Raw genomic sequence first — 27,987 nt, 5'->3', positions numbered from 1 at the left:
ACGTCCATAGATTAAGTTTGGTATAAGATTTGGTTAGGTTAGGTGCCCAGATGTGGGGGGGGGGGGTCACTGAGAACGTTACCCTGCATCTCAGAATGTCTGGGGGGAGGCGTGTGTGGGGTGATAATGGTCTCTTAAGGTGCTAGTATAGGGAGGGACCTTAACGGGGCTAGTTAGAGGTAAGTTTATAGCTGTCATTGATGATGGTTAGGACTCTTTGTTAAGGCTGATTTAGGTAGTTAATAGGCTAGTAATTGTTATGGTTATAGTACATAGAACACTTAGGTTTTGTTTAGAAGCTAGTTAGAGTTATTTTAGCTAGTTAAGAGGCTAGTTAGAGTTATTTTAGCTATTATGGGGTTAGTTAGGGTTATTTTAGCTAGTTAGAGAGCAGTTAGTGTTGTAATTTTTCTAGTTTTATTAAGGTAGTATCCATTAAGGCTTACATAGGTGCTTACCAAGTGATAGTGGGCCCTTCGTGCCCGGTGAAAGTTTGAACGCTCGTGCTTGGCTGGCGCGCAACCGCCGTCCGGCTGACAGCGTACAGCGACATCGTTTTCCAGCGTAAATAAAATGGTTAATTAATGCCTTCCTAAAGAAACCATCGACATGGGACCAGGTTTGTTCCACTCTACGATTTTTTTTGCGATTTTTCCACCAAGTTTGATGAAAAACGATTGTACCGTTTCGGCTGCCCAGAACAGACACAGACAGACAGCTATTCCTATAGTATATTAGATAAGCTGTAATGGCACGGGATAATTACCTAGTTAAAGAGGTGTTAAGGTGTGGGTTGTTCTTTGCCTAATTAGACCTGTGATGGGTGGGTGGGTGGGACTGTGGGCGTGAACGAGGATGTGTGTGTGGGTAGGGTGGGGGTGTATGTGGGTGGTGTACGTATGTTAGTATATTTAGGTAGAGTTATGAAATGGAGGAGATGAGAAGGGTGGGATAGGGGGGATGGAAGGGTGGGGAGGAAGAATAGGAGGATGGGAGGTAATGGAGGGGTCGGAGAGGAGGTATGGGAGGGGATGGGAGAAGAAGAATGAGGGGATGGAAGAGGAATAATGAAGAGGGTGGGGGAAGGTGTAGAAGAGGTCGGACATGGTAGTGGAATGGTGTACGTGTGTGTGGACGTGACTTTAGCGTCAATACTCTCAACGAATACTAGAAAAAAAAATATGACCCAAAAATGACAAATCAGATTAGACATTCCCCAGCTTATATCTTGTGGTGATTAAATAACCTAACTTAATCCCATACTTTGCACAGATACCCACACCCTTCGCCACACCCACACCTTGTACAGACACCTACACCCTTCGCCACACCTTGTACTCCGGCCTCCAGGTGGACACAAGCCACTTAGGGTCCTGGAATTGACCTTCTCCTCCTCCACGTCCAGTTCTTGGTATGGTCAAGTAGGAGTCAGTAATAATAACTACCATCACCACCGCCAGTCACCACTATCACCACCAGCCTCATCACTACTACCAGTCACCATTTTCACCACCACCAACCTCCTTCACCCTCACCACCACCACCACGTAGAACAGCCATCTTGGGGTGGTGGAGAAGGGGCGATGGAACGGCGATATTCTGGAGAGAGAGAGAGAGAGAGAGAGAGAGAGAGAGAGACTCGTGTCAAAAGGAAAATGGGCTGAGGAAGTTGTTCAGTTCTGCTTAGTTTTTTAATAGTTAAGTGGTGTCGATTACTACTACTACTACTACTACCTCTCTACTACTACTACTACTACTACTACTACTACTACTACTACTACTATCATTCTTAACTCAGAATGACTTACACCTCGTAAATGTGCTGAGTCAGTATATAACATTAATCATTGTACAGTATGATTGTGTTTGTGTGTGTGTGTGTGTGTGTGTGTGTGTGTGTGTGTGTGTGTGTGTGTGTGTGTGTGTGTGTTTTGAAGGTCACTTACCGGTCTTGGCGTATAGGTGTGGCTGGGATGATGACGGATGTGCGTAAGTGAAGGTCTGTGTGTGTGAACTGTTGTGGGTGTTAGCGGCAATGGAAGTGTTGAACAAGTGTAAGTGGAGGTGTATGTGCGTCTGGGTGGGTGGGTGGGTGGGGGTGGTCGTCGGCAATTGTGGGTGCTAGAGAGGGTGGATGACGTCATTAGGATAGTGGAAGATATGGTGGTGGTAGAGAGAACATGTGTGGATCAGATGGCAGTCAACTATCAACAGAGACTTCACTTATTGCCACCACTACCACCACCTCTAGTCTACCACTACCACCACCTCCAGTCTACTGCTATCACTACCACCACCACCTCCCCCATTACTATTACCACCATTATCACCACCACCACAACAGTTCACCACTACCACAACAGCTCACCACCTACCACCACCACCACAACATCTCACCACTTACCACCACTACCACAACAGCTCACCACCTACCACCACCACCACAACAGCTCACCACTTACCACCACTACCACAACAGCTCACCACCTACCACCACCACCACAACAGCTCATCACCTACCACCACCACAACAGCTCACCACCCACCACCACCACCTACTCTAGCAGGGCCTGGGTGTGGTGTAGGGGCGTGTTAGGCTATAGGGTCAAGGCTCAGCTCGGGTTACGTCTGAAGGAGGCGCTGTAGTGAAGGATATGTGGCGTGAACACTGACTACAGGGATACAGGTGCCTAATAGAGGACCTAACCTAACTTACCTTACCTTAAATACCTTTCCTTACCTTACCTTAACTATTTTTCCTTACCCTAACTTTTCCTAACCTAACCTTACCTAACCAATATGGCGTCCATGGGTAACCGTGTTTACACCCAGCTTGGTGGTGGAGGTTGTTAAGACGCTAGTAGTGAGGATGAACAACTGCTGACGGCCACCTGCACCCTAACTTTTCCTAACCTAACCTTACCTAACCAATATGGCGTCCATGGGTAACCGTGTTTACACCCAGCTTGGTGGTGGAGGTTGTTAAGACGCTAGTAGTGAGGATGAACAACTGCTGACGGCCACCTGCACCTCTCCTCCTCCTCCTTCCTCCTCCTCCTCCTCCCCCTTCTCTTCTTCCATTCTAATCCATCACCAACCCCCACCCTCACCACCAACCCTCTCCTCCCCCACCACCACCCCACCCTCACCACCCCCCCACCCTCACCACCAACCCCACCCTCTTCTCCACCAGCACCCAACCCTCATCTCCCCACCAACCACCACCAAACCCCCACCACACACCCCACCACCCCACCCCCACCACCCACCCCTTCCCCAGCAAGTAGTTAGTTCTGAGCCGGGAACAGAGGCTGGATTGTTGTGCAATTCTGGTATGACGTTTGTTGGCTCTTATTCCTGGACGTGGTTGGTCAGGGAAGGGACGTGGTTGGGCGGGAGGGACGTGGTTGGGCATGAAAGGACGATGGGGTTGGGGGAAAGGACGTGGTTGGGCAAGGACGTGGTTGGGCAGGAAAGGACGTGGTTGGGCATGGGAAAGGACGTGGTTATAAGTTAATAAATTTTGTGGACTCTAGATTTTGGTAAGCATATTGAGTGCACTTATTTGAGAGAGAGAGAGAGAGAGAGAGAGAGAGAGAGAGAGATCATATATATATATATTTACTAGTGCACGAGGGGAGAGTCACTAGTTGTACGAGGGGAACACATCATGCGTCATCTGTGGCATTTGCTGGTATGTCACCGTATTGTGAAGGGTCTGAGACAAAGAGGGGAGAGTGTGTGTGTGGCCCGCTCACAGCTGGTGTTGGGGGACTCACAGCTGGTGTTGTCAGCCGTACCCGCCCCTTGCACAGATTAAGGCAAGCCAGCGTAATGTACTGAGGAGGTGGTGGTAGTGGTGGAAGAGGAGGTGGTGGTGTTGGAAGAGGAGGAAGATGTGATGGAAGAGGAGGTGTTGGTGCTGCTGGAAGAGACGAAGGCGTAGAAGGATACGTTACCTCACTCTTCCTCCTCTACCACCATCCGTCACAAACAACAAACGACTTTAACCATCCGACACAAACAACAAACACACATCACGTCTATTAGGTAAAGGATAAAGTGGATATTGATAACTGTGAGCACATTAATCATTGACCAGAGATGGGTGGTGGTTAAGGCGTGTGGTGTTCCTTCCTGACGGTGTTGTTGAGAGAGAACAATGGATGGTTATAGTCACTCGAAGGATCACCTGAAGATTAGCCACTCCAGCTTATTTCACCTGATGATTAGCCACTCCAGCTTATTTCACCTGATGATTAGCCACTCCAGCTTATTTCACCTGATGATTAGCCACTCCAGCTTATTTCACCTGATGATTAGCCACTCCAGCTTATTTCACCTGATGATTAAACACCCTAACGTAACCCTAACCTAAGAACCTACTGTAGCGTAAATTAACCTAGCCTAACTTAACCTAATCTAAACCTAACCTATCCTGTCTTAGTCTATCCTAACCTAACCTAAACCTAATATAACCTTACCTATTATAACCAAATCATAACCTAACCCAACCAAACCATAACCAACCCTAACCAAACTCGCCCAGATAACGTTAGTGTGTGTCTTATCATCAGGTGCAGTAAGCCAGGGAGGGAGGGACTTGGGTGGGGTTAATCTTCAGGTGAGTCACATACCCTAACACCTTCACATCTTGAGATCGACTTAAACACCTTCGTCAGTACAGTATTACCCGGATGTTAAAATGTGAAGGGGTAATTGAATTGATACCTGGAAAATACTTAGAAAAATACTTGCAAAATGAAATACTTGAAGAAAATAAATGTTTGGTCAGTATTGTACACTTGAGTAGAGTAACTTCCTGGAGTGGACGGTACAATGTAAGGAGATAATACAGTCTTTTGTGTACCTGTGAACGTAGAGTTAATTAAGTCTTTGTGTGTACCTGTGGCGGGGGTTGTACATTTAAGGTCCCAGACTAAAAATAAAAATTCAAACAAATATCAAGCACAAGAGTCAGTGTGTGTGTGTGTGTGTGTGTGTGTGTGTTAGTCTGTTGGAAGGAACACACCGATTTTCACCTGTAAAGTTTTATCACCTGTTAATTAGATCCTCCGACGACCTGAGATATGTGTGGAAGAACTGGGGAAACAGGGGGGAGATGAAGCCCCTCACCCTCTCCCCCCCTCATACATCCCCTACCTTCCTCACACCTCTCCCTCCAGGTGTACCCAAGTTGTAGTGAGTGAGAGAGAGAGAGGTGAGGGAGGAGAGGTGGCACTAGTGTGAGTCACTTGGGGGGGTGGAAGGAGGAGAGAAGGAGATGCTACACTCACTCGCCACTTTGTTGTGTTAGAGATTGTTGTGGTAAGTGGAAGTGTTGAGTGGGTGGGGAGGGCAGCCACGAAGGTGTGTGTGTGTGTGTGTGTGTGTGTGTGTGTGCTGGTCACTCCCTTGGTTTTGTTAAGTTTCCTGTCTCGCTTGTGAGAAGGACGTGGTTGGGGGGAGGGGGGGGCTCTTGACGTAGTTGATGGGTTTATCCTGCGTAGTTAGGTACAGGCAGTGAGTGTGGTGACGGAGGAGTGTTGTGTGCCCTCCAATACTCCACAACACCAGCAGGGTAACACGCTAGATCCGGGAGAAGATTGCTTATTTCACCTGAAGATTAGACACCAAAGCTTATTTCACCTGAAGATTAGACACCAAAGCTTATTTCACCTGAAGATTAGACACCCAAGTTTATTTCACCTGAAGATTAGACACCAAAGCTTATTTCACCTGAAGATTAGACACCAAAGCTTATTTCACCTGAAGATTAGACACCCAAGTTTATTTCAACTGAAGATTAGACACCAAAGCTTATTTCACCTGAAGATTAGACACCAAAGCTTATTTCACCTGAAGATTAGACACCAAAGCTTATTTCACCTGAAGATTAGACACCAAAGCTTATTTCACCTGAAGATTAGACACCAAAGCTTATTTCACCTGATAAGAGAGAGTGGGTGGCTAGTGTATAAAGGCAGAATTTTATGGTGTCAGGCACATGGTCGTCAGCACTCAGTCAGTTGTCAGGCGATGGAGGTAGCCCGGGGGGGTGGTGTCAGACGGATATGCTGGTGGAGTACTACTGCTCTGGGTGTAGAGAGGTGTTTGTTTGGGTGTAGTGGTTGTAATTGTTGTGGGTGTGTAGTATTAGTTATTGTGGTGGGTGTTTAGTGGTAGTTGTGGTGAGTGTGAAGGAATATGGTGGTGGTAGGTGTGTAGTGGTGTGGCTGTGAGGGAAGGAGGGTGACGGTGGGTGGGAGAGAGAGAGGCTGTGGTGGTTGTAATATGAGGAAGGTCATTACTAAAGAGTGGAAACTAAGAAGGTTGGTGGTGGGGGCGGCCAGGGGCAGCGTGGGTCCGCAAGGTCAGGAGGGCTCAGGGCGCTGCCACAGTCACCACCACCACCCAGGACATAGCACCACCATCACCATCAGGGCCGCCTCTCGCCACGTCAAGAGCCGCCCTCTCCTGCATCCCCTGGGCGTGGTGAGCGCCCCCTACTGGCGGGGATGAAGGTGGAGGGGTTGGCGTGCGAGCAGTGTTGTGAGCGGGCAAAAGGGCGAGTGTTGGCGCTGGGCGGCTGGGTTGGCCACAGTTGCTGCCGCGGTGGCCGGGAGGTGATCACACACCAGGTTGCCACACGTCGCCACACCCTCCACTTGCTACGCTCATCACCCCTCTCTTCTGATGCTCTCTACATAGTGTACACAACACTGCCTGCAACACGAGCTGGTGTACAGTGTGGGGGAGCGAGGGAAGAGAGGAGTTAGTGTAGCAAGTAGGAGGTTAGTTAAGGTGAGTGACACCACGCCTATGTGTCTCCCTGTCTGGGTCCACCGCTCGCCTCTTCCCCCCCTCCCCTTCCTGCTCTCCTCCTCCCTCCCTCTTTCGCCGCCCCTCCCCCCCTCTAGTTCACTCAGCTGCCGATCACCCCCACACTTCCCCACCCACGCCGCTCAGCCTGGCCCCGCTCCCTCGGCTCATTAGGGCTTCATTTGTGCTTCCATGGTTGAGGGTGACGCCGGGGGTCCTGGGACATGGGTGGGGGTGGGGGTGCAGGGGCGTCCTCCAGATCGTTAGTGGGGTAAATGTTAGCAACACCTCGAGTTGGTGGATAGTGTGGGAGGCACCGCGTCATTATCTTCCCGGGGACCGCCAGTCCTTCGCTGTTACGGAGGTCGTCCAGGACCCGTGCGCCTCCAGCCCTCCCTCCACCTCACCTCCTGCTCTCTGTACTCCAACCTCCTTTTGTCTACCCTCCACAGTTTCTCTGCCCTTGTTGTTTATGATGATCAAACTGAGACAGCGTGTGCGTGTCTCAAGTCCTCCTACCAGAGCCGTCCATCTTCGTGCCTCTGTCATTGCCTTACTTGACTTTTGTTTGAGATACTTCTCTTGTCTTCTTAAGCTGACCACTGAGTGCGTCTACCAGTTACTGTTGGTGCATTAGTATACTTAAGGGATACTACCTGTTGTTCGCCAGTCACAGGTGAGAATAAATCAGATCCTTGCGCGCGTGTGTGTGTGTGTGTGTGTGTGTGTGTAAGGTGGAGATGGCTTTTATTTATATTAAAAGGTTGTTGGTGAGCGGGTGCTGGAGGCCCACCCTCCCCCGCCGTCTGGGTGAGTTACTGAAGAGGTGAAGGTCCACCTTTTGTTGGGCTTCAGGTGGTGATGGCGGCCGAGATGGGGGACAACACACTTCCCTCCCTCCCTCCTTCTCCACCATCCCTCCCTGCTACCTCCCCCACATACCCTTGCCTGTCCAACTCCTGTCTCCGGGAGTGTGGTGGTGGCGGCGGGCGGTGGCCTTGTTATACATGTAACCAACGAGCGTCATTCCACACTTGTCACTGAAGGTTATTCACCCATTACCTTCAATTGTCTCCACTTCCTCCTTCCTAAGTACCTTGATTTTTAACATCTCTGGGAAGAAAAGGAGGAGGTGTTGTGTGTGTGAGAGAGAGATGAAGGTATTCGGTGCAGGGAGTGTTGAAGGAGGGTGGTGTTGTGTGAAGGCGGGGGAGGAACGTGTGCTGTGGATGTCTCGTGCGTGTTGGCGTGTGTACAGTTAGGAGACGAGGCTGGTGGTGGTGGTGGTGGGTCGCTCGCCTGCCTAAGGGTGATCTTACCAGCACCACCACCAGCCTCCTCCTCCTCCTCCTCGTGTGTCCTGGAGCTGATTGCTTGCCTTGGGTAGCTTTCATTCTTGTGGCCACGCGCTGTCTCTGTGACGGGTCCTGAGTACCCCTGCCGGGCCTCTCACGGGTTCTGGCTTCATACACCTATTGTTGCTGCATACAACCTGTTCTTCTCTTACACCTGCTGTAGTATACAACGCGTGATTCATACACCTACTGTAGTATGCAAGATGACCTTCTCACCCTCCTGCTACTTGAGAGCGTGTGTGCGTCAAGAAATACAAGAGAATCATTTATTAAGTTATGCGAGATACGTGTGATCCCCTTCAGCTATTGGCTAGTGACGTCATAGAGATTAGTGGACGGTTCCTTACGGGAAAACCAAAACAAATAACAATAAATTGATAATAACGAAATGCGAATAATAATTAATGACACAATAAGAAAAGATCAGGAAGTAAGTCACAATGAATGATAATCAGAAAAATAAGAAATGATGCAATTAGATCCACCAATAATTAGTGTAGTGTGATCCGTCTTAAGGCAAACAATAATAACTTGACTAATCCGATACCACAAATGTTTACCACTTAACTGTAGTCTTGTTAAGTCATTATAAGTGTAAATTTATGTTTCAGTTTAAGTGAAATGTTAAAATGGTATGAATTATATAAACATTGGATCACCTGAAGAATTGTCACCCCAGAGTTTGGCAGGGTGACAATTCTTCGGGTGCGGTCAGGACCCTCCATGGTTAGGTTAGGTGTATATGATTCTTTTTTCTTTTTTAAACTTTTTGCAATAAAGATGCATAACACAAAGGAATATATTTATGTTATCCTAAATATACAAATTATATTCACTGTGGGCTGGGGTGACGATTCTTCTGGTGGAGCAGGCTGGGGTGACAATTCTTCAGGTGGGATATCCTGGGGTGACGATTCTTCAGGTGGACATTCTGGGGTGACAATTCTTCAGGTGAACATTCTGGGGTGACAATTCTTCAGGTGATCCTAAACATCTATTGACCTAATGTTTGGGAAATGTTTGAATGTAAATAACAATGTTAATGGTTGTAATTGTTAGTATTTTAGGTGATGTTATGGCTGTCACTTACTAGACTTGAGAGACGAGATTGGAAATAGGTTTTGATGGTAGGCTAAGGGTGTGGTAGGGAGGACGGTGTGGGAGGAGAGGGGGAGAGAGGTAGGCACACTCTTCTACCAGCTCCCGACATACACACACCACCACCACCGTCACCACCAACCAACATTCTCCTCTCCTCCAACTGAAATTAGTAACTGGAAATTTCAACCCATTACAGGATATTCATGGCCTTGGTAACACATTTTAATAGTTATTTTTTCAGATAATTTAGTTGTTTGTAGTGACGGAGTAAACCTTTATTTTGTTATGGTGTTTACCGAGTGTTTCCGGGAGACGCTACTTGGGTGGTCGGTCGTGAGGTAGTAGGGTTGTACTGGACGCTGGGCTCACGACTTGATTCCTTCATTTCGTTTCGTTTAGTTTCCGATATGAATCTTTCTGTTGACTTTTAATTATCAGTCAAGTGGGGGTTACTCGTACTGTTGAAATCGAGTTTGTTTAGTCTGCATCTCTTGAAAAGCACCTGATGAATACTGTATATTTATCTCGAGGAATTTATTGAATAACATCGTGATTCCTTGACGTTCATATCGTTTTAACTTCCTTTAGATTTTTATGACACACTGTAAGCAGTAAGTAAGGAGTCTTATTTGGGTTATGGTGAATGTATCTTGTGTAGGAAGGAGCTCTGGCCTCTAAATGATTCACTGTTGACGAGCTTTAACTCACCCTGCCGTCACTTTCTCGGTGTGGGGGACCATTGTGTAAGGCGGCGGGTATCAGTATCAAGGTGGCTCGCGGGAGTGTGGTGGAGTGTTTAGCTAACGTCGTCACTGACCCACAATCTTCACACATTATAGTGGAGCAGGAGCTTTAAGTAGCTGTGGGGGTGGGGGGTGTATGAATGTTGGGGGAGGGTCGCGAGGGAAGGCAGTGGGGTGACAAGTGGGGAGGGAGCCTTGAGGTGTTTAGTTTTGGGGAGTGGGGGACGAGGAGCCGCCGCTGGTGCTAGGCTTCTGTTGTAGTGTTGTAGAGGACCGGCCCTCCCCTCTCCCATCTTTCTCTCACTCCCTCCTACTACCTCCCCCGCCCCCACCCTACCCCGTCTCTCATCCCCCTCTTACCCCAATAACACTCGCCTCACCTCGCTTACCCCTGTAACACCTCACACTCTTGTTGGTGTGTGGAATGTGGACGTGTGACAGCCTGCAGAGGAGAGAGAGGGAGGACGGACGGGTGCTGGTGGGCGGGTGGGTTGTTGTCACGAGGTTCGTTAGCTGTGTGGGCGTTGGAGGTGGGTAATGAAAACTCGGACGAGGGACTGTATGTATATAGATGGTGGGTGGTTTCCTCTGGGCCTGAGAGTTTGGCTGGTGAAGCACTAGAGAGCAGATAAGATAATGCTTTGTTGTGTTGCCTTATCAACAGTGACTCCACACCCTCTCTCACACCTTGCACAGTTGAATCCACTTTGCAGTCATCAGGCGGAGTCACTGGCTAGTCTCCTACAAAGCTTTTTAAGTTTATGAGAGTTTTGTTCGTCGATCAGCGAAAACTTTTGGTATTTAGGGAGTAGTTGTGCCGCGTCGAGTCGTGTCCCCCAGGTACTTGGTGAGGTGACGATGGGTTATCCACACAGAAGAGAAGACAGCTTTGTGTACAGTGGGTCGTGGGCCACTGGGCGTGAGGCAAGTGTTTCTCATGAATGATGCAAGTGGAGTGAACAGGAGTAAACAAGATAAATAGCTGGACTATTACTGGGTAGCTGGTAGAACAAGACACCTCTGCCAGCTTTAGTCCAGCGACCGTGATCGAAGTTGTAACAAGATCGGCGTCATGACTTGGCTAAAGTTGCCTGCGTATTAGTGTGTGATGGATGTGTTGTATAGTAACTGTTAACAGTGGCATCACTTGGCATCTATAAAGTACACACAAACTAGACCCATCAGAGTATGACCTTTGTTAGCACTACGTTACCACACTTAGGTCAGATCAGGTCAGGTTCATCTCCCGCCCGACTCACACTTGTGTATGATTAAACGCCCTAATGCGACATAGGTTGTTATGTGGTGTGTAGTAGATGAGGATGTTGGTATCGAAGCTAAATTAATATAATTTTCTGTTTCGTGTTGTGGTATACGCTGACTGGTGGTGGACGTCTCGCGAGATAACAGTTTGTTTAGTACTGTACTTTAATTACTAATGTTAAAATGGCCTTTCTTATGATTTTTGTTATATTTATTATATTGAGAAACTGTATGTACCATGCCACCCTCTTATATTATTATTATTATTATTATTATAACACTTTAATAGCAGTGAAGAAACATGTCTATGGTAGAAGGGACTGACACTTGTTGTTGTTTACAGGTGGGGCGAGCAAGATGGTTGAGCGGCGGTGTTGGCGAGGCCTTGTGAAGATGGCGGCCCTGGAGTACACTCCCCCAGTGCTGGTGTTCCCTCGCGAGCCTCCCAGGTTCCCCCTGCCTGCCTAGGCCGGAGATCCAGGCTCCGGCTGACTCTGCCTCTCTGCTGGCTACAGAGAGATCTGCCTACTTCTGATTCCACGCGCTAGCTCTTCCTGCTGGCCACGCCGGCCAAGAATCGTCCGAGTGTGTTTCTCTAATCATGTAATTCTGGTGTGGCCTCACTTGGCTGGACTCGTTCAACCTTCCTCACTCACAATGTCGGACTTATGAACTCTTCATGGATAGAGAATATCAAATTGTAAAAAGTAAATATATACATATATACACATATATATATATTTATAAAATCTGCCTCAAACCTGAGAAAGGTTGAGGGTGTGTAAAACAAGGATCTAAAAATAGAGTAAAGTTATTTAAGACTACCAGAACATCGGTGGTTGGCACGCGCTAATTCCGCTCTTTCTTCTTCCCACGCGCCCGTAGAACTTTTAACGCTTGGTCAAAGTGCAGTGTTTTAAACTGGCTGTTGTTGTGGTGCTCCCGTCATTCCGCCACAGTGGCAGGGGTGGGCGGGGGCACGGCGCTGGCTGGAGGGGCAGGCCCTGATAATATGGCCGACTTCCAGCAGGGCCGACAAGTTGTTGTTGATCGCCTCAAGCGACGCCTAGGACACTACCGTGAGAACCACGACTCCGTCACCAGCCGATTCGATACGACCATCGAAACGGTGTATGCCGACCAGCAGAAACAGACGATCCTGCTGAAACAGAGACACATAGAGTCCAAGGCTAAAAAGACGAACAAGAAAAACACAGATAATAAGAAACAGGACAATTCATCTTTATTGGCCACAATGGGGGTAAGTCCCTTGAAACGAGTCAAATTTTTGTGGTGAATGAATATATTGGCCTGTGTTCCCATTCATGTTTTATACAGTGATAATATGCATACGTAATATTATAAACTAAGTGAAGTGTTAGTAAGGTAGTTTATTGTGAAAACTTATCTCTCTCTCTTATATTTAAACATCCCCTAATTATACTCTCTCTTTTATAGAGCATGCATTAAGCACACCAATACGGTACTCTAATTATCTCTCTATCTTTTATATATCATGCATACATTACACATACTTGTCATACTTGTCTATCCCTTGCTGGTAGGGTGTTAAGTGTACATTACAGTATTTGTCATTCCGGTGGGTATGTTTGTCTCCTGTTTCTGAGTCATGATATAATTTATCAGAGAATTTTGTTACTATTAAGATAATTTTGTTTGTTATTCGTGTTTTAATGAGTGTACTGGCTATTAAAGATAATAGCACATGTACTGTATATCTGTACCAGTATATTGATTACCATTTTTTTTAATAAGTTTTGTTGATTTTTTAATTTAACATACACGTCTTATTACAGCAATCAAAGATGCTAGCCCGTGGGCACGACCAGACCACGTCGTCTGGCGAGACCCACGAAAATGAACCCGCCGCCAAAAAGCAACGGCTGAACAATGGTGCTCCACCTCATGGTGGACCCATACATGGCACCCCCTCCCACGGTGGTGGTCCTCACGGCGGGCCTCCACATGGGGGTCCCATCCATGCTGGTGCATCACAGTCCAGTGGAGCAACAGGGGACATCAATGACTTCCAGATGGTGCAGCAACTTCCCAGTATAAAAAAGACAGATTCCCCTGTGCCTACAGGTGCAACTACCTCTGCCTCTAATGGCCCTGCTATAGAAGATGTTAAGAAGGAACAGCAAGACCTAGACATTACTCTTCTTGATGACATCGAAGACTTTAGTAACATTGGTGACATTGAAGACATGGGAATCAATTTTGATCAGTTTATGAGTGATCTAGACTTTGACAATATGAAACAAGAAAATAGTAATTCTGGTTTGGGTGACTTTGTAAAAGAGGAATCCGTAGACAATTTATTTGATAATGAACCCTCTAGTGTAAGTAGTGACAGTGGTGTTGCAAGTGGGAATGCCAATGCCCAGAGTCCCCAAGTAGCCATGAGTAAGGCAGGTGGCACATCCACCACCTCAGCCTCTCCTGTGTTTTCACAATATCCGGGAACTCCCCCAGTGTCTCATACCTCCACCCCACCTACCTCCTTCACCCCCACCTCATTCATACCCACCTCCACCTCTAATACATCTGGCTCCCCAACTCCATTCTCTGCTACCAGTAGTGTGCCAAAATTACGTATGAGCATGGGTCAGTCGGACATGATTCCTGCTGCCCAGACTCTAAAACAAATGGCTGAGCAACACCAGATCAAGATGGTGGCTACTGGACCTAATAACGTTCGGCCAGGGTTTGCTGACTATCAATTAAATAACATGAACAACCCTGCAGGCCCTGGCATGATGGCTCAAACAGGGAGCATTAATAATCAAATGTACAGTAGTAACATGAATCAAACAAATGCCATCTACAACAATCAAAATAATGGTATGAATGAAATGGAAATGAAAAAGCGTCAGCAATTAATACAACAACAAATGGCACAACAGCAGCATCATCAGCAGCAGCAACAGCAGCAGCAGCAACAACAACAGCAGCAGCAACAACCACAGCAGCAACAACCACAGCAACAACAGCAGCAGCAGGCCCAGCAACAACAACCGGGGGCACAACAGCAAGCACAGATGCCCGGGGGAATGGTGCCCTATGCAAATCGTATGTCACCCATGGCCTCTTACTCCAATTCTTCACAGCCTGGAACCCTCAACCCTCAACAATATCAGATGGCTGGAGCTATGGGTACGGGCGTAAGGGGTTCTTATCCTGGAGGACCCCGGGGTCATTCACCCATACCACCAGGGTCACAGGCAGGAGGACCTTCACCCATGACTGCTGGGGCACAGGTAAATAGTATATTTCAGTATGCAAATTATCTGGTTTCTAACAGGTTTTTGCATTTAAATAGAAAAAAAATAGAGATTGAATGGAATGGCCAGCACAGAGCAAAGTCTCTTTTTATATTTATTTCAAATTTGTAGTTACCATATTAATCAATTTTGCAAGTCCTGATGAAATTAATTTGTATTTCTGTTGTAGAATTGGTATTTGTATTACTGTACAGTCAACAGGAGAAGTTCGTCCCAACCCACCTACATGATCTGAGGCAGGCGATCTGCGAACACTGTATGGGGGAAGAGTTGACACATATGTTTTAACTGACTAGTTATTTTAGGATTTTGTGATTGGAGATTGGCTAAGAATACATTTTTGTATAGAACTTAAATACTGTAGTGTAAATACATAAAATGTAGGAAAACAATTCAATTACTTTTAAATGAAAATATCATCAAGCATGAAAAATACTCGTTGACATCAGCAGTACGGATACTTCTTATTCCCCAGTTATGATCCATTGATACTATTTAAGTCTGATCATAAATCGTAAATAACTAGTAATATGTAGCATAGCTGTCGCCTCTTCCCCCATACAGTGTTACCAGATCACCTGCCTCATATCATGCAATTGGGTTTGGATGAACTTCTGCTGTTGGCTGTACATTACAACTGACCATTAAACATGATTTAATTTTCTAAATTTCATCTTTAATACTGTATCAGTAAATTTAGTTTATACATTTCTTTTATGGAATGCTTTGTAGTCTTATGTAAGTTCCCCTTTTTTTTCCATTTTGGTGAAACCGATGTTATTTAGTACTAATCTAGACTGGGTTACCTGTCCTTCCCTGACAGCTGGGTGGTCAGATGGGAGCAGATGGCAAAATGAGTAATGAGATGTTCTACCAGGGCCAGATGAGTGGGCAGTATGCAATGAGCCAGCCACAACCCCCACGATATCCTGGCCAACAGATGATGGGACCAAACACCATGATGCGACACGTGAATCCAGCGGGCAGTCAGATGGTGGGACAGGCCAACCAGATGATGTCTCGTCCTCCTCCTCCTGAATATCGGCAGGTGGCATTATTACAGCAGCAGCAGCAACAGATGATGGGTCAGCCTATGCCTCAGCCAATGGGCCAGATGGGGCAGAACATGGGTCAGATGAGCTACCCAGGCATGAGACCCAATATGAGACCCAATATGGTTAGTGGTCCCATGGTCAACATGATGGGTGGTATGACACAACAAACATTACCCCCTAATATGCCCACCATGAAGCCTCCTGGTATGGTTCCTACCACTACCATGAATCCTTCTTCTAGTATGCCCAGTAGCACTATGACAGGGGCTACCATGCCTACCATGAGTGTGGGCACTATGTCAGCCAGTAATATGAATAATAGCTTAGGTCAGGTGAGCTCAGCAGGTTCCCTGGGTATGGTTAGTCGCACGCCCATGCCCAGTGCTGGCATGTTACAGCGACCCAGACCACCTAATGTTAACATTGGGCCAGGACCTGGTGGACTCAACATTGGAACGCAGATGCCGCCATCGAGACCAGAATGGCGGCAGATCATGATGCAGGGAGGTCAGGGTAACATGCAGATGATTGGACCAATGAGGGCAGGATATCCCCAACAGCAGCCACAGCAAGGTAGGCACAAGCATATGCATTGTCCTGTACACTATGATAATGAATGTCCTTCATTTATGTTGTAATAAATCTTTTGTAATGTTGTACAGGGCTCTGAATTTGAATTATTTATAATGAATTGAATAATGCTGCCACTGTATTATACACTAGTGTATTTATTTTTTTAAATTTTTAGATAGTTACAATTAATGTGAATATGTACAGTAACTTATTTATAGACATGGCAGTCCTTAAGTGATGGATATTCTTTCATTTAACCTATTGGCAAGTAGCACATTAGGAGGAAATAAATATGAAGTGAAAAATTCATCTGTAATTGGTGTGTGCTTCATTGGTAGAATTTTTTATTGTAACCGACTTGGTTCTCGTCCTATTCAGGTGCCATGATGGGCCAGGGCGGTCAGATAATTGGGATGCAACGGCCACCCAGTCAGATGATGAATATCATGGCAATGCAGCAAGGCCCATCTATGCAAGGTGGGCCTGGGATGCAGGGCACACCAGGTATGCAGCCGGGACCAGGTATGCAGCCTGGTCCTGGTATGCAGCAAGGGCCTGGAATGCAGCCTGGTCCTGGTATGCAAGGTGGACCAGGAATGCAAGGAGGACCAGGAATGCAAGGCGGACCTGGTATGCAAGGAGGACCAGGAATGCAAGGCGGACCAGGAATGCAAGGCGGGCCCTCTATGCAAGGAGGTCCAAGAATGCAAGCTAATATGGTTGCCTTGACCCAGCAGGGCCAGGTATGGATACAACAACATAAAGTTTTGTAGTGAAAGTAATCTTCTCTTTGACTAATATTTAGACAGACTCTGATTAACAGACCATCCCATAAACAAGAACATTAAATTTTTTTTATATAAACAGTTGATTTTAATTTTTTTGCAAGTTATTTAGAGGATCATGGAACATATCACAATTTGTTGATGACTTTGTCTCCTAATGGGATTGTGGAGACTAACAGAAGTGTGAGTAAAAGAGCTGCAATTGGACTCGGTAGACGTGAACACTACAAAATTCCTTATATTTCTGTGGTGATACATTTCTGGAGGTGGTGGTGTATCGGCTCCATGTATAATGAAGTCTTATCCCCCTGCCCTCTTCACCCCCCCCCACCAGTTCCCTAAATTAACTTGTAAAAAGAAAGCTATGATTACATAATGGTATGGTGTCCTAGTTGCCATCATGCACTAAGTTAAAAATGGAGAATTTATTTGTGAAACCTCATTTTATAACTAAGCTGGCAGTTAAGTGACCCTTGTAACCCTTTTACCTTGGGTAGTAGGAGTTAGACTAGAGAGGTGAGGGTCTGTGGCAGCAAGCCAGTCTGGCCGACTCGCAACAATCTGACTGATATGATGCCGCTAATACTTAATGTATCGTGATTGATTGTCCTGCTAGACTTCTGTAGGTTTTAAACAGTCATCTGGTGTGTGCGTTCAAGTACGAAGTGTTATTTTAGGTATCTGTCCTCCATTTCTTAATTTATGTACAGTCGGGGTCAAAAGTCTTGAACACTTGACAGTATTTGGCATGTAAGTACCCAAAGAACTTAGGTATTAAGGAGAGTTTTATCCTATTTTGTGGTTCAGGCATAATATGTGATGACAAGTAGTGTTATTAGTATATCCCAATCATATATGTATAACTCACAAGTAGATGCCAGATATTGCTAAGTGTTCAAGACTTTTGACCCCGACTGTGCATGTGTAATTTTTTCCAACATCTTTGGTGGTATAGAGAATTTTCACCCTAATAAACATTATCTGTACTGTACTTAGCCATGTATTATGTAGCAGGTGACATAGATATTGAATTGTGAACTAAATCACAAACTGAGAAATGGAGAGGTCACTGTACACACTTGTAAGGTCTTGAGTAATACCCATTTTATTGAAGCTTGGTTCAGCACACACGGTGACATATGATACAACACATGTACATTTGTTCTGGAAGTAGAGTCAAGCGATTATTGCTCATGTTTGTTTTTCCAACTTCTAATTTAATGTTCTTCTTAAAAATGGATCCAAATTGTTTATGGGATGGACGTGTGTATTGTAAAGTGTACATACAGTACAGTACTGTTATGGTAGTTGACTCTTTTGGACATTGTGTACTTAGTTGAAGCACCAATAGCACAACAGTATTGTCATCTAATATACTGTATTATTGTCACAAAAGTTGTCTCTGTAATGAATAGTGTAATGTTTTACATAATTATTGAATTTGTTAGCTTCTGTAATGTGTTATTATTTTGGGCAGATTTTTTTTTCTGGAACACATTAATACAATAGGTCTGTTTATGCTAACATGTGAGCTTACAACTCAGTGGCCTCTCATTCACACATCTGAAGGTTCTACAGGGTTCTACACACACACACACACATATATATATATATACACTCCCTTACAGGTTTTCATGGAAATTGCAAGAACACTTGCTTTGCAACAGCAATGTTGTCCTCACTTATTGATGTGTGAGGGTCTCCCACATGTGGACAATATTGCTATTGTACTACAAGAATGCATGTGATCTCCAAGGAAACCTGAATGACAGTGTGTATACATTTGTCTTTTAATTTGTTTTCACTTATTACTACAAAGATGTTTAGTAGTTAACTCTAAAAACACTTAGATGGTTAACTGAAAAGGCAGCATTTAAATGCCTTAAGGGGAAAGACATTTAATTATGTTAATTGTACACATATTGTACGTAGATGTGTGACTGCAAAGACTTTTAAACATGTAAGTAAAGACACTTTACCATCATTGTCTATGAACAAACAGCCAACCTTGTCACCGACAGTAGCTCTCCTTAAAGATGCGTGTGCTAACACCTGTCCCAATGAATCTTGACTTTGAGTTATTAACTACAGTACATTTAGTATAAATATATCTATTAAGATAGTATAAGTGGGTACTAGAACCTTGTTGAAGGATTAGCCCGATACAAACTTTTCCTTCCTCCATGAAGGCCTTATTCCCACTGTAGGGGTGATGCATTCTCAAACTCCTCTCAGGTCATTGTTGTTCATATCTATTTTGGTATTTCTCATGGGGGTGTAAACATTATCTGCCGAGCAGACTTGATTTCCTCAAAAGGAAACCAGTGTGAGCTACACGAGACACTCGGATCTACCAGTGAAATTATTTTTAAGATTTTTGGGGTATTTTTATTGGATCTGGGCACTTAAAGGTGGTTTGAGAATGTTTGTCCCTCAATGCTTTGGATTCATGTTGGAGTGGTGAGGGGTACTGTATTATGTAGTCATAAATATAAGTACACGTATAGGTTAGAAGTACTGTATAGTACAGGTAGAAAGGTAAGGTATTTTCTTGTTCTGCAAGTAATAAACTAATTTCATTATATCATTTTGTGTTATATATGACTTAAGTAGATCAGTAGGATTTATTAACAAAAGTTTGGGTACTGTCATTAAAAATGATAAGTTCTTTACTTTTCTAAAGGCAGGCCAACTGTGAACATAGTCTGTTTTCAATACATTTGGAGTAAGAACAGCACACTAACTGTACCTGATGGATATTTTATGGCCAAAAATTTCCTCTGAAGGATTTACATAACTTCAGGTGAAGTAGTTAAAAGTTCATAAAATATTTCACAGACATACAGAATAGCTGCTGTTGAGGATGTTATCTGAACCTAGTTTATCTTGAAGTCATCATCTGTACATTCACCAGTGTTAAGGACTGCTACATTGTTTCTACTCTTATGGTCATGTTTTAGATCACTTGAAGTCAGTCCATTCTGGTTTTGTCACTACTGTATCAGGTGTCCAGAGAAAGACTTAGCTTTCTTCTTATGTGAAATGTGTTCTTTAGCATTGGCAGATATATGATGCCTCCAAGATAGACAAAGGTTTGGATTTTTCATTGATGCCCTACCATTGGTCATACATGAGAAATAAAGAACTTATCTTGATGTTACAGGCAGAATCAGCCAAGATACAGCAGACAGCTCTTTCAAGTGTCAAAAAGGTAACAATACAGTTGGTAACATACGTGTGCTAGATCAGAAATGAGTTTTCAGTTCTAGCAATGCTTAATATAAGAAATCTGCTGCTTACAATATTCATGACTACATGTTGCCATTGTCCTTTCCACAAAACCATTTGCTAATGTCATTCAGGTTTATACCCCAAAATTTTTCAGGAACTCTAAAATATGATTTAGTAACCGATCAGTGGGATAATTTAATTGGGGGATATTGGATAGAAGAAAACTTTGGATACTAACTGAAGAGGGAAACCCTGACTGGGGTAGTGTTTTATCACCATGTATCAAGCACTAGAAATATAGTGTGGATGTGAACCTGCCCAGAGAATGATTGTTAGCAGAGGCAATATATGGAGTGACAGCATGAGTGAAGTAAGCGAGTTGCTCAGAGAGGAACCTATGGAGGTGAGCTTACAGCGTGGAATATTGCTCAGTTGCTTCTGCATCCTGATATAGTGATATGTTGAGATGGCAGTATTTGTACTGTACAGGTTAATTACTTAAATAAGAGAGTTTGGTAGAGATTGTATAAAGGTGTTGTATCTTGCTTTATTAACACAATGACTGTCATGCATTTTGATATCTCTACTCAACATGCTGGGACTACTAGAGTCATGTTCAGGATGCTCTGTTTCTCACTGTAGAGGCTAATGAAGGTGACGATGAACTCTGATCTGTGGCTGTACTGCAGTGTTTAGTACTACTTGGCACCTGGGATCAAACTTGGGCCTCAAATGAATAACCACTAATGATTTACTCCTTATTAGTGATAATGGGGGGGGGGGGTCTTTCAGCTATACATTCGTCAGTTTCAACTGTTGGAATTTTGAATTAATGTTATCTGTAATTTCAGGTACGAATGGGTATACACATGAGCCAGGCTGGAGGTATGGGTGGTGCTCAGGTTACATCTCAGTACCCAGGACAACAAGGGCAGATGACCTCTATGGGACAGATGCCTGCAGGACCTAACCAGATGTTGACCAATCCAGCTGCCCAAGCCAGAAACCCTGCTGCTATGGCTGGTATGCCTGGTGCTCGCAGCCCAGCAGCCATGGCTCAGATGAGTGGAACTGGCCATCCCATGAGTCCTGCCAACAGGGGCCAGATGGGTGGGGCCAGTCCAGTAAACATGGCGCAAATGAGTGGTCCTGGTCAAGCTCCCAGTCCAGCCAACATGGGGGGCATGACACATCCACGGTCTCCCGCTACAATGGGCCAGATGCACCCTCGCAGTCCAGCAACAATGAGTCAGGGTGGACCGGCAAGACCACTGAGCAACCCTGGCATGGGTCAGGGAGGCCCAACACGACCTCTGAGTAACCCGGGCATGTCTCAGCAGCAGGGGCAACAACCAACACAGACATCAGCAGCAGGAGCAGCGCTGGCAGGTCAAGCTCCCGGGAGTACCGCAGGGCCCATGAATCGTGGGTCACCCGGTGGTATGAACCAAAATCCTGGTGGCATGAACCAAAATCCCGGCAGTATGAACCAAAATCCTGGTGGCATGAACCAAAATCCTGGCAGTATGAACCAAAATCCTGGCAGTATGAACCAAAATCCTGGTGGCATGAACCAAAATCCTGGCGGTATGAACCAAAATCCTGGTGGTATGAGCCAAAATCCGGGGGGTCCCGCTGGCCCTCGACCAGGTCAGAGTCCCATGAACCAAGTACAGCCCATTCAGGGTCCGGGCAGCGGTCCACAGGCTAATATGAACATGAGCAGGGTGAAAGGTGGCTCTACATCAGTGAATAGTGGACCTAATGCACCTCAAACCTCAGTGGCTAATCAGAGGCCTGCAAACGATGGTAATAGCAGTGTACGGACATCACAACCATCTACGCCCAACCCACCCACCTCTAGTGGCAGTGCACAGCCAGACTTTGAATTTGACTTTGGTGAATTTGCCTCTTTGATAAACGATTAAGGTGGTTATTGGGCACGGGTTTGGTGCCTCATGTCAGTGCTGTATATATGAAGCATTCCTTTAGAAGTGTTATATAGTGTACAGTCTTAATTATTATAATTATTATTATTATTATTTTATTATTATTATTATGTCGATAATTATCATTGAATGGTCCAAGAATTGCGAGAGAACAAGAGTAATGTAGTGTAATGATGAGGACTTGCCATATCATATAGTCTTACTGCCAAGTATTAAAAACCCCATACCACCACAAGAGAGCAGCTGTGTCGACACCAGCAGGAGTGCTACATTCCATAATCCCTGTACTGGGGCAGAGCTAAAGTCTTCACACTCAGTATGTGGCAACTACAATGTTTTTAGCCAAGCCCATGAGCCATTATTGTATCAACCTTGGAAAGTGAATTGGGTAAAAGACAAAATTATTCATCATGCTTTGCTCATTAAAACCAAAAGACTGAACTGTGATCTGGGATGTAATCCATGGTTGGTGGTGGAGCTGAGGATCATGATCTTGATTGTAAGAGAGGGATGATGTGCCTGAGTAGCCACCATGGGCTTGACATAGTTAGCTGGCTTAATCACATTTCCTCTCCATGACATGGGCCTTGGAGTTCTACTTTTTGTTATTATTATTATTCTCGGTTTTATTTGGTAAATATCGTGTACTAAAGGTGATGCAGAATCTATTGGATGTCTTGTATGGTACCTAATGTTACTTGTATATATGTCAAATATCAGTATATCTTACAAAAGTACATACATAACTCAGATGATTTAGAACTTCAAGGCCCTCTTTGTGCCAAGTATGTGTACAAAACTTATAATTTGTGACGTGAACAAGTTCTGTTTTTATTACAAAGACTGTCCTGTATTGTCAACTGAGAGTGTTGGTATTTATATGCCCCAGCAAGGTGACTGTAGCTGTGTACTCTAATATAGGTGGTTTTGTAGAGTTTTCCTACTACTGTAAATTAGCATCACAAGGAACACACTTTATATTATTTTATTTTATTTTATTTTATTTTTTATTTTACTGGATAGACTTTCCACAACCATCACACTTCCATTTTCTCCTTCCTCAGCCTCCACCATTATCATTACCATCACCATCCCCACCTCCTTGTTTAGTGATGCCATGTGTCCCATAATGCAGTGCAAAGGCACTTGGGAGAGATGAGCTTCAACTATAGAATTTATTGGTTTGAAAATTTTAATATGTAGATATAAAATTTAGAAAAAAAATCCCTCGGCACTAAAGCGTTCAGAGTAATTGTGACGAGATTAAAGAATTGGATAATCATCTCCCGAGCCGTGGTTTACCGCTAGGAACCGAAGTGCAATGGTAAGATACCGAAGCTCAGCATGCCTTATTTTCCACTCGCACACCTCCATCTCCCTAGCACCAGTGGCATTGGACGTGGTAGCTGCGACTTGTGCCGTGTGTCTGGACAGTGATTAGTCACCAGTATTATCTTCAAAACTCCGGCACACTGCACTAGATGCTTTGCCCTGCCAGTCTGCCCGAAACTGTTGTCTATGCAGTATTAGTACCATTGTTTATTTTCTCATATTTGACGAGGATTTTTACCCTGAAGGTTTTTTAGAATTATTGTATTGTAATTACCTTTTCAAAATGTATAAGGGACCAGTTGGAGGATTCATACTTGGCACAGTAGTGTTTTTCTTGCCTGCGTGTGAAGGAGACACTTGTAGCGTGTCTGTGAGCCCAAAAATGTGGTCTAGGTTTCAAAGCTGCTAAGAGACTGATTTTTGTGCCCACAGACACACAGTAGATGCTCAATTTACACTTATAGACTCCTAAAACATTATTTTACCAACTTTGAATCCCTGAACTGGGCCCTTGAAAAGATTTGGAGATGTAGGCATGAAGAAGCTTCACTTTAACACTGGAAAGAAACACAAAACTGTAAACTATTTTTATATATGACTTGTGCAGCATAGGACAAGAAAGACATTGTGCTGAACCTGCAACATTGCATCATATTCCTGTCATAGAAAAAATAATAGATTCTGTTGGTTTATGCCGTACATTTCTACCATTTTGTACAGTATAATCTTCACCCAGTGATTCTCAGGTATTTTTGCAGAGACCCAAACTTCCAAACCAGTCCCCCACATATAATTATATATTTATTTATCTTCTTTAACCATTTACATGGTCTCTCTTTAGTTTTTCTTGCTTATCAGTAATCTCTTTCTCAATATTATTGTTATATTCTGGAGCCTATTCAGGGATATGACATTTTTCAGGTGCATTTCCTTCCATGTTCTTTTTCCCTCTGGGTCTGTACGGCAAAACCAACCGAAAGGCATGAGAAGCCCTCTGCTGTAATCCTGCAACGAGAATCACACCCTGCAGATGTATACCATGACAACAACAGAGAAGGGAATAGCATAAGGTGTACCCAGAGACTGATATATGTAGTATATCCTGCCAGAGTATTAGATGACGGTGGTAGTTGTTGGGCGTGCTTCTCACAGTTGTGTGGGTGGCAGTACGGCAGCGTGAACACAGGTCCTTCCTCGAGTGCGTGCTACGTGTTCGCCAGTGTACAAACTTGTAGGTACTAGTCCATCATATAAAGGATGAGGGGAAAATGTTGACCTGCCCACCTCTATTCATTTTCTAGGAGATGATCTGAGCATTTCTTGAAGGAAATAACTTTCTAGAAAGTATAATAAATTAAAACATATTCCCTTTTATATACAGTAAATAGTGAGTCGTACCGAAAGTCCTCTAAAAAATGTTACGTTCTCTTAGCGAAATGATTTCTGGTCAGAGCAGGAGCTGCCCTTCAGACGTGCCCAGTAAGTCAGTGAAAACATAGGTTGTGTAGCAAGTATCTTTTCCAGAAGACATATTTTCTAAATGTTTGTTAAAGTTCAAGTGTACAAATTTAGCCTCTATTTTAAAGGCAGTGTGTTTTCACTGATTTTTGGTACATCAGGTTTTATAATGCAAAATAGAAGTTTGTGCATACTGATGTGACACCATCATGAATTATGAGTTTTTGGTAATTTGAGTAACCAGTGTTTATATTCCAGCTCTAAATACTGGAAGTGAGCATCAACAGCCAGTTACCAAAGTCTAATAATTGATGGTTCAATCACAGTTAATGATAAAAATGGGCATCAAAGCATTTTACTACTTTACTTCTGTCTGATATTTCTTGAAGTTAAATCGATAGTTACATACGATAATATGAAATCTTTATATTTTGGATTAGTTTTAAAATTTGCAACATGATATTTTAGAAATGATCTTCTTGAGTAAGTTTGGCAATGCGACTCATTTTTTGCAAATCATTGCACGAGTAAAGTTGAATTAGTGTGAGGCTGATTTCAACAACAGATTATTTACAAATCCTACCTAAGGAGTAAGTTGCTGCTGCACACTTATTATTTTTAAAGACAATATCCATTTTATGAAAGTCTAATTTTTATTTTCTTAATGTACTTAATTTATATTAGTTTTATAATATTATATCAAAGTTGTTATTTTGTACATTACATATATTTGCAGCAAGTTGCAAAAAAATTCTTTGACATACGATTCTTTTCATTAATTCAACCAGGTATTTCTGGTGATTGGAATTTAAAGTATTTTGTCTCTATCTCTCTCTTTCTCACTCTGTACCTGTCATCCTATTTTCACCAAACATGCTTTGATTGCCCGGTAAAGGATAAAACCTGCGGCTCGGATGAAAACGTCTGCAAACTCGTGGTTCCGGGTAAGGTTTTATATAATGCGATTGTAATTGAACTGTGGACTCTCGGTGCTGCCGATTCTGCATTGCATTCATCTGAGCCACGGGTGAAGTCTTAAAACAAACTTTTTGTGACCCCAGACAGTGCCGCACCGCCACCACGACAGTGTCTTGCATCACCTCGCATTGTTTCATCGAATGCACCCCAGCCACCTTTGAGATCTTGATACAAAAGGGCTGTATTTATCATCAGGACTCTTAGATCAGTATTCCTTCATTATGTATTTTGTAAAGCTCTGCCTATTATGGCTATACTTGATGTATTGTAATCTTATTATTCCTTGTAAATATTTTCCAGAGGCTGTTTTTATGCAAGCTATATGACATTTATGTCTGTTTCTACCACCAACAAACTGTGGTACCTAAGGTAATGAAGGTAATGATGTCCCAAGTCTGCCTCACTAGCAATCTGTTGAACAGCCTGAGTGAAATGAACAAGAGACAAAGGTTGCTGAGGTGTAAAGTGTCATGCCTCAGAAGTGGCACAACATACAGTTGAGGAGGTGGCTCTGTCATACTTACCGAGTACTGTACAGGTAGCCATACCTTAACTATGCTGTGTCTTGTTGGCTGGTCACTTACCTAGTGTAAGAAATGAGAATTGCAAGTATGCAGGATGTAGCTTGAAGGGCACAGGAAACGTGAATTCATAGGAAGTAGCTCTAAGGGTACAGGGAAAGGATTGTATTCTAGGGCGTAGGTTTAGGGGGAGGGCTCTTAATGCCACCAAGCCAAAAAAGGAAGAAGCAGGAAGGTGGGTGCGGCACAATGACCCCCTGGCCACACCTGTGACCGGATGATCTCAGCCGAAGTACTTAGGTCACAAAGTCAATTGCTTTGTATCATGTCATCCACCAGCTGACATGCCATCCTTGCAGATATGTACATATTGTTGTCATTTCAAATGCAATAAAATAGTTTCGGTCATATGGGCCTCTTTTTATTCTTTACACCTTTTAACTTTGGTTATGTGTTCGTCTATTACAGACTTGTTGTAATCATTGGAATTTATTCCACATTTTTTGAAGAATTGTAATCGATTTCATTATCTTGGGGACAAAGGAATCCTAATCGATTCTAAGGTAAAAAGAATCAAACTTGTGCTTACATTCCATGTTTACAAAATATAAAACTGACATTGTGGAGAACAAAGGTAAGTTTTCCCGAGTCCAAACTATGTATCGGGCATGGACACGCACTATTTGCACACCCTCGGAATGTTTCCGGGTGCTGGGAAAGTTTTCCGCGAGTCCAAACTACGCGTCTCGCACGGACAGACGGCGAGCTGTATTTATGTACGCAAACACCACAATACACGTAAAATACATTATATGAAGGAATACAATATACTGTACTGTATTCACCAACATGCTGTCACCTTGAGCTTGTGATGCAGGCAGGCAGGCATTGCGTCTTATTAACTCTCCTCCTTTAGTTGACAATTTTTCTTCCCTTTCTCTTTGCTGCAATGTTGCTTCACTCTCGTTTACAGGTACTTTAACTGGCAATGTTTGGTTCATTTGGCATCCTGTGTGCCGTCGGCAAGGTCATGGGCTCGTAACACATGTCTTGCCCACGGTGCCCACCATTTCTCTGTGGGTGTCCGTCACACTAGAATACCCGTTATAGTACCTCCTTTCCGCACACAGCCAAACTGTGGAATGCTCTGCCTTTGTGTTTCCATACTTTTACAATCCGTCTTGCTTTAAAAAGCTTCTTTTCTGGCATCTTTGTGGTGTAGATTAACACAGTATAACTGTTTTCTTTATATTCAATTTATTTGTTATTTCCCCCCCTTCAGTGGGTTGTTTCACCTGTGCCCGGGTGAGCTAATTCCCGAAAAAAAAAGTACCCAACACCGGCACATTGTTACATCTTGTTGAAGAAAAATAATACTGTAGTGTGTGTGGGGTCGATCAAGATAGGTAACAGTGAGTCAGAATACGATGTTGACTTGTGTTTTCCTCTTCCCTCTATATCGGTAGTCAACAACACAAGCTTTTTACCAACATACTGTAATTCCAGACGAAAAATT

General features: G+C 44.1%; 1 protein-coding gene across 4 annotated transcripts in view; it reads left to right on the top strand.

Annotated features, from left to right (window-relative positions):
* LOC121861875 (glutenin, high molecular weight subunit DX5-like) overlaps positions 1-26,879 on the top strand; it is a 136,313-nt gene extending 109,434 nt beyond the window's left edge. For 2 of the 4 annotated variants that reach the window (XM_042359775.1, XM_042359776.1), the window contains exons 3-8: positions 11,628-12,545; positions 13,102-14,565; positions 15,413-16,217; positions 16,596-16,960; positions 20,166-20,213; positions 21,085-26,879. In XM_042359775.1, the coding sequence (XP_042215709.1) occupies positions 12,297-12,545; positions 13,102-14,565; positions 15,413-16,217; positions 16,596-16,960; positions 20,166-20,213; positions 21,085-22,161 (4,008 nt within the window). In that variant the 5' untranslated portion in view covers positions 11,628-12,296 and the 3' untranslated portion in view covers positions 22,162-26,879. The remainder of the gene's footprint in view (positions 1-11,627; positions 12,546-13,101; positions 14,566-15,412; positions 16,218-16,595; positions 16,961-20,165; positions 20,214-21,084) is intronic. The other 2 variants (XM_042359779.1, XM_042359777.1) reach the window with 2 other exon arrangements.
* The last annotated feature ends 1,108 nt before the right edge of the window (positions 26,880-27,987 follow it).

Source organism: Homarus americanus, unplaced genomic scaffold (genome assembly GCF_018991925.1).
Source record: "Homarus americanus isolate GMGI-L3 unplaced genomic scaffold, GMGI_Hamer_2.0 scaffold39889, whole genome shotgun sequence".
In the NCBI taxonomy this organism is placed as follows: domain Eukaryota; kingdom Metazoa; phylum Arthropoda; class Malacostraca; order Decapoda; family Nephropidae; genus Homarus; species Homarus americanus.
The sequence above is the reverse complement of the archived record's forward strand: the minus strand, read 5'-3'. Positions and strand labels throughout refer to the sequence as shown.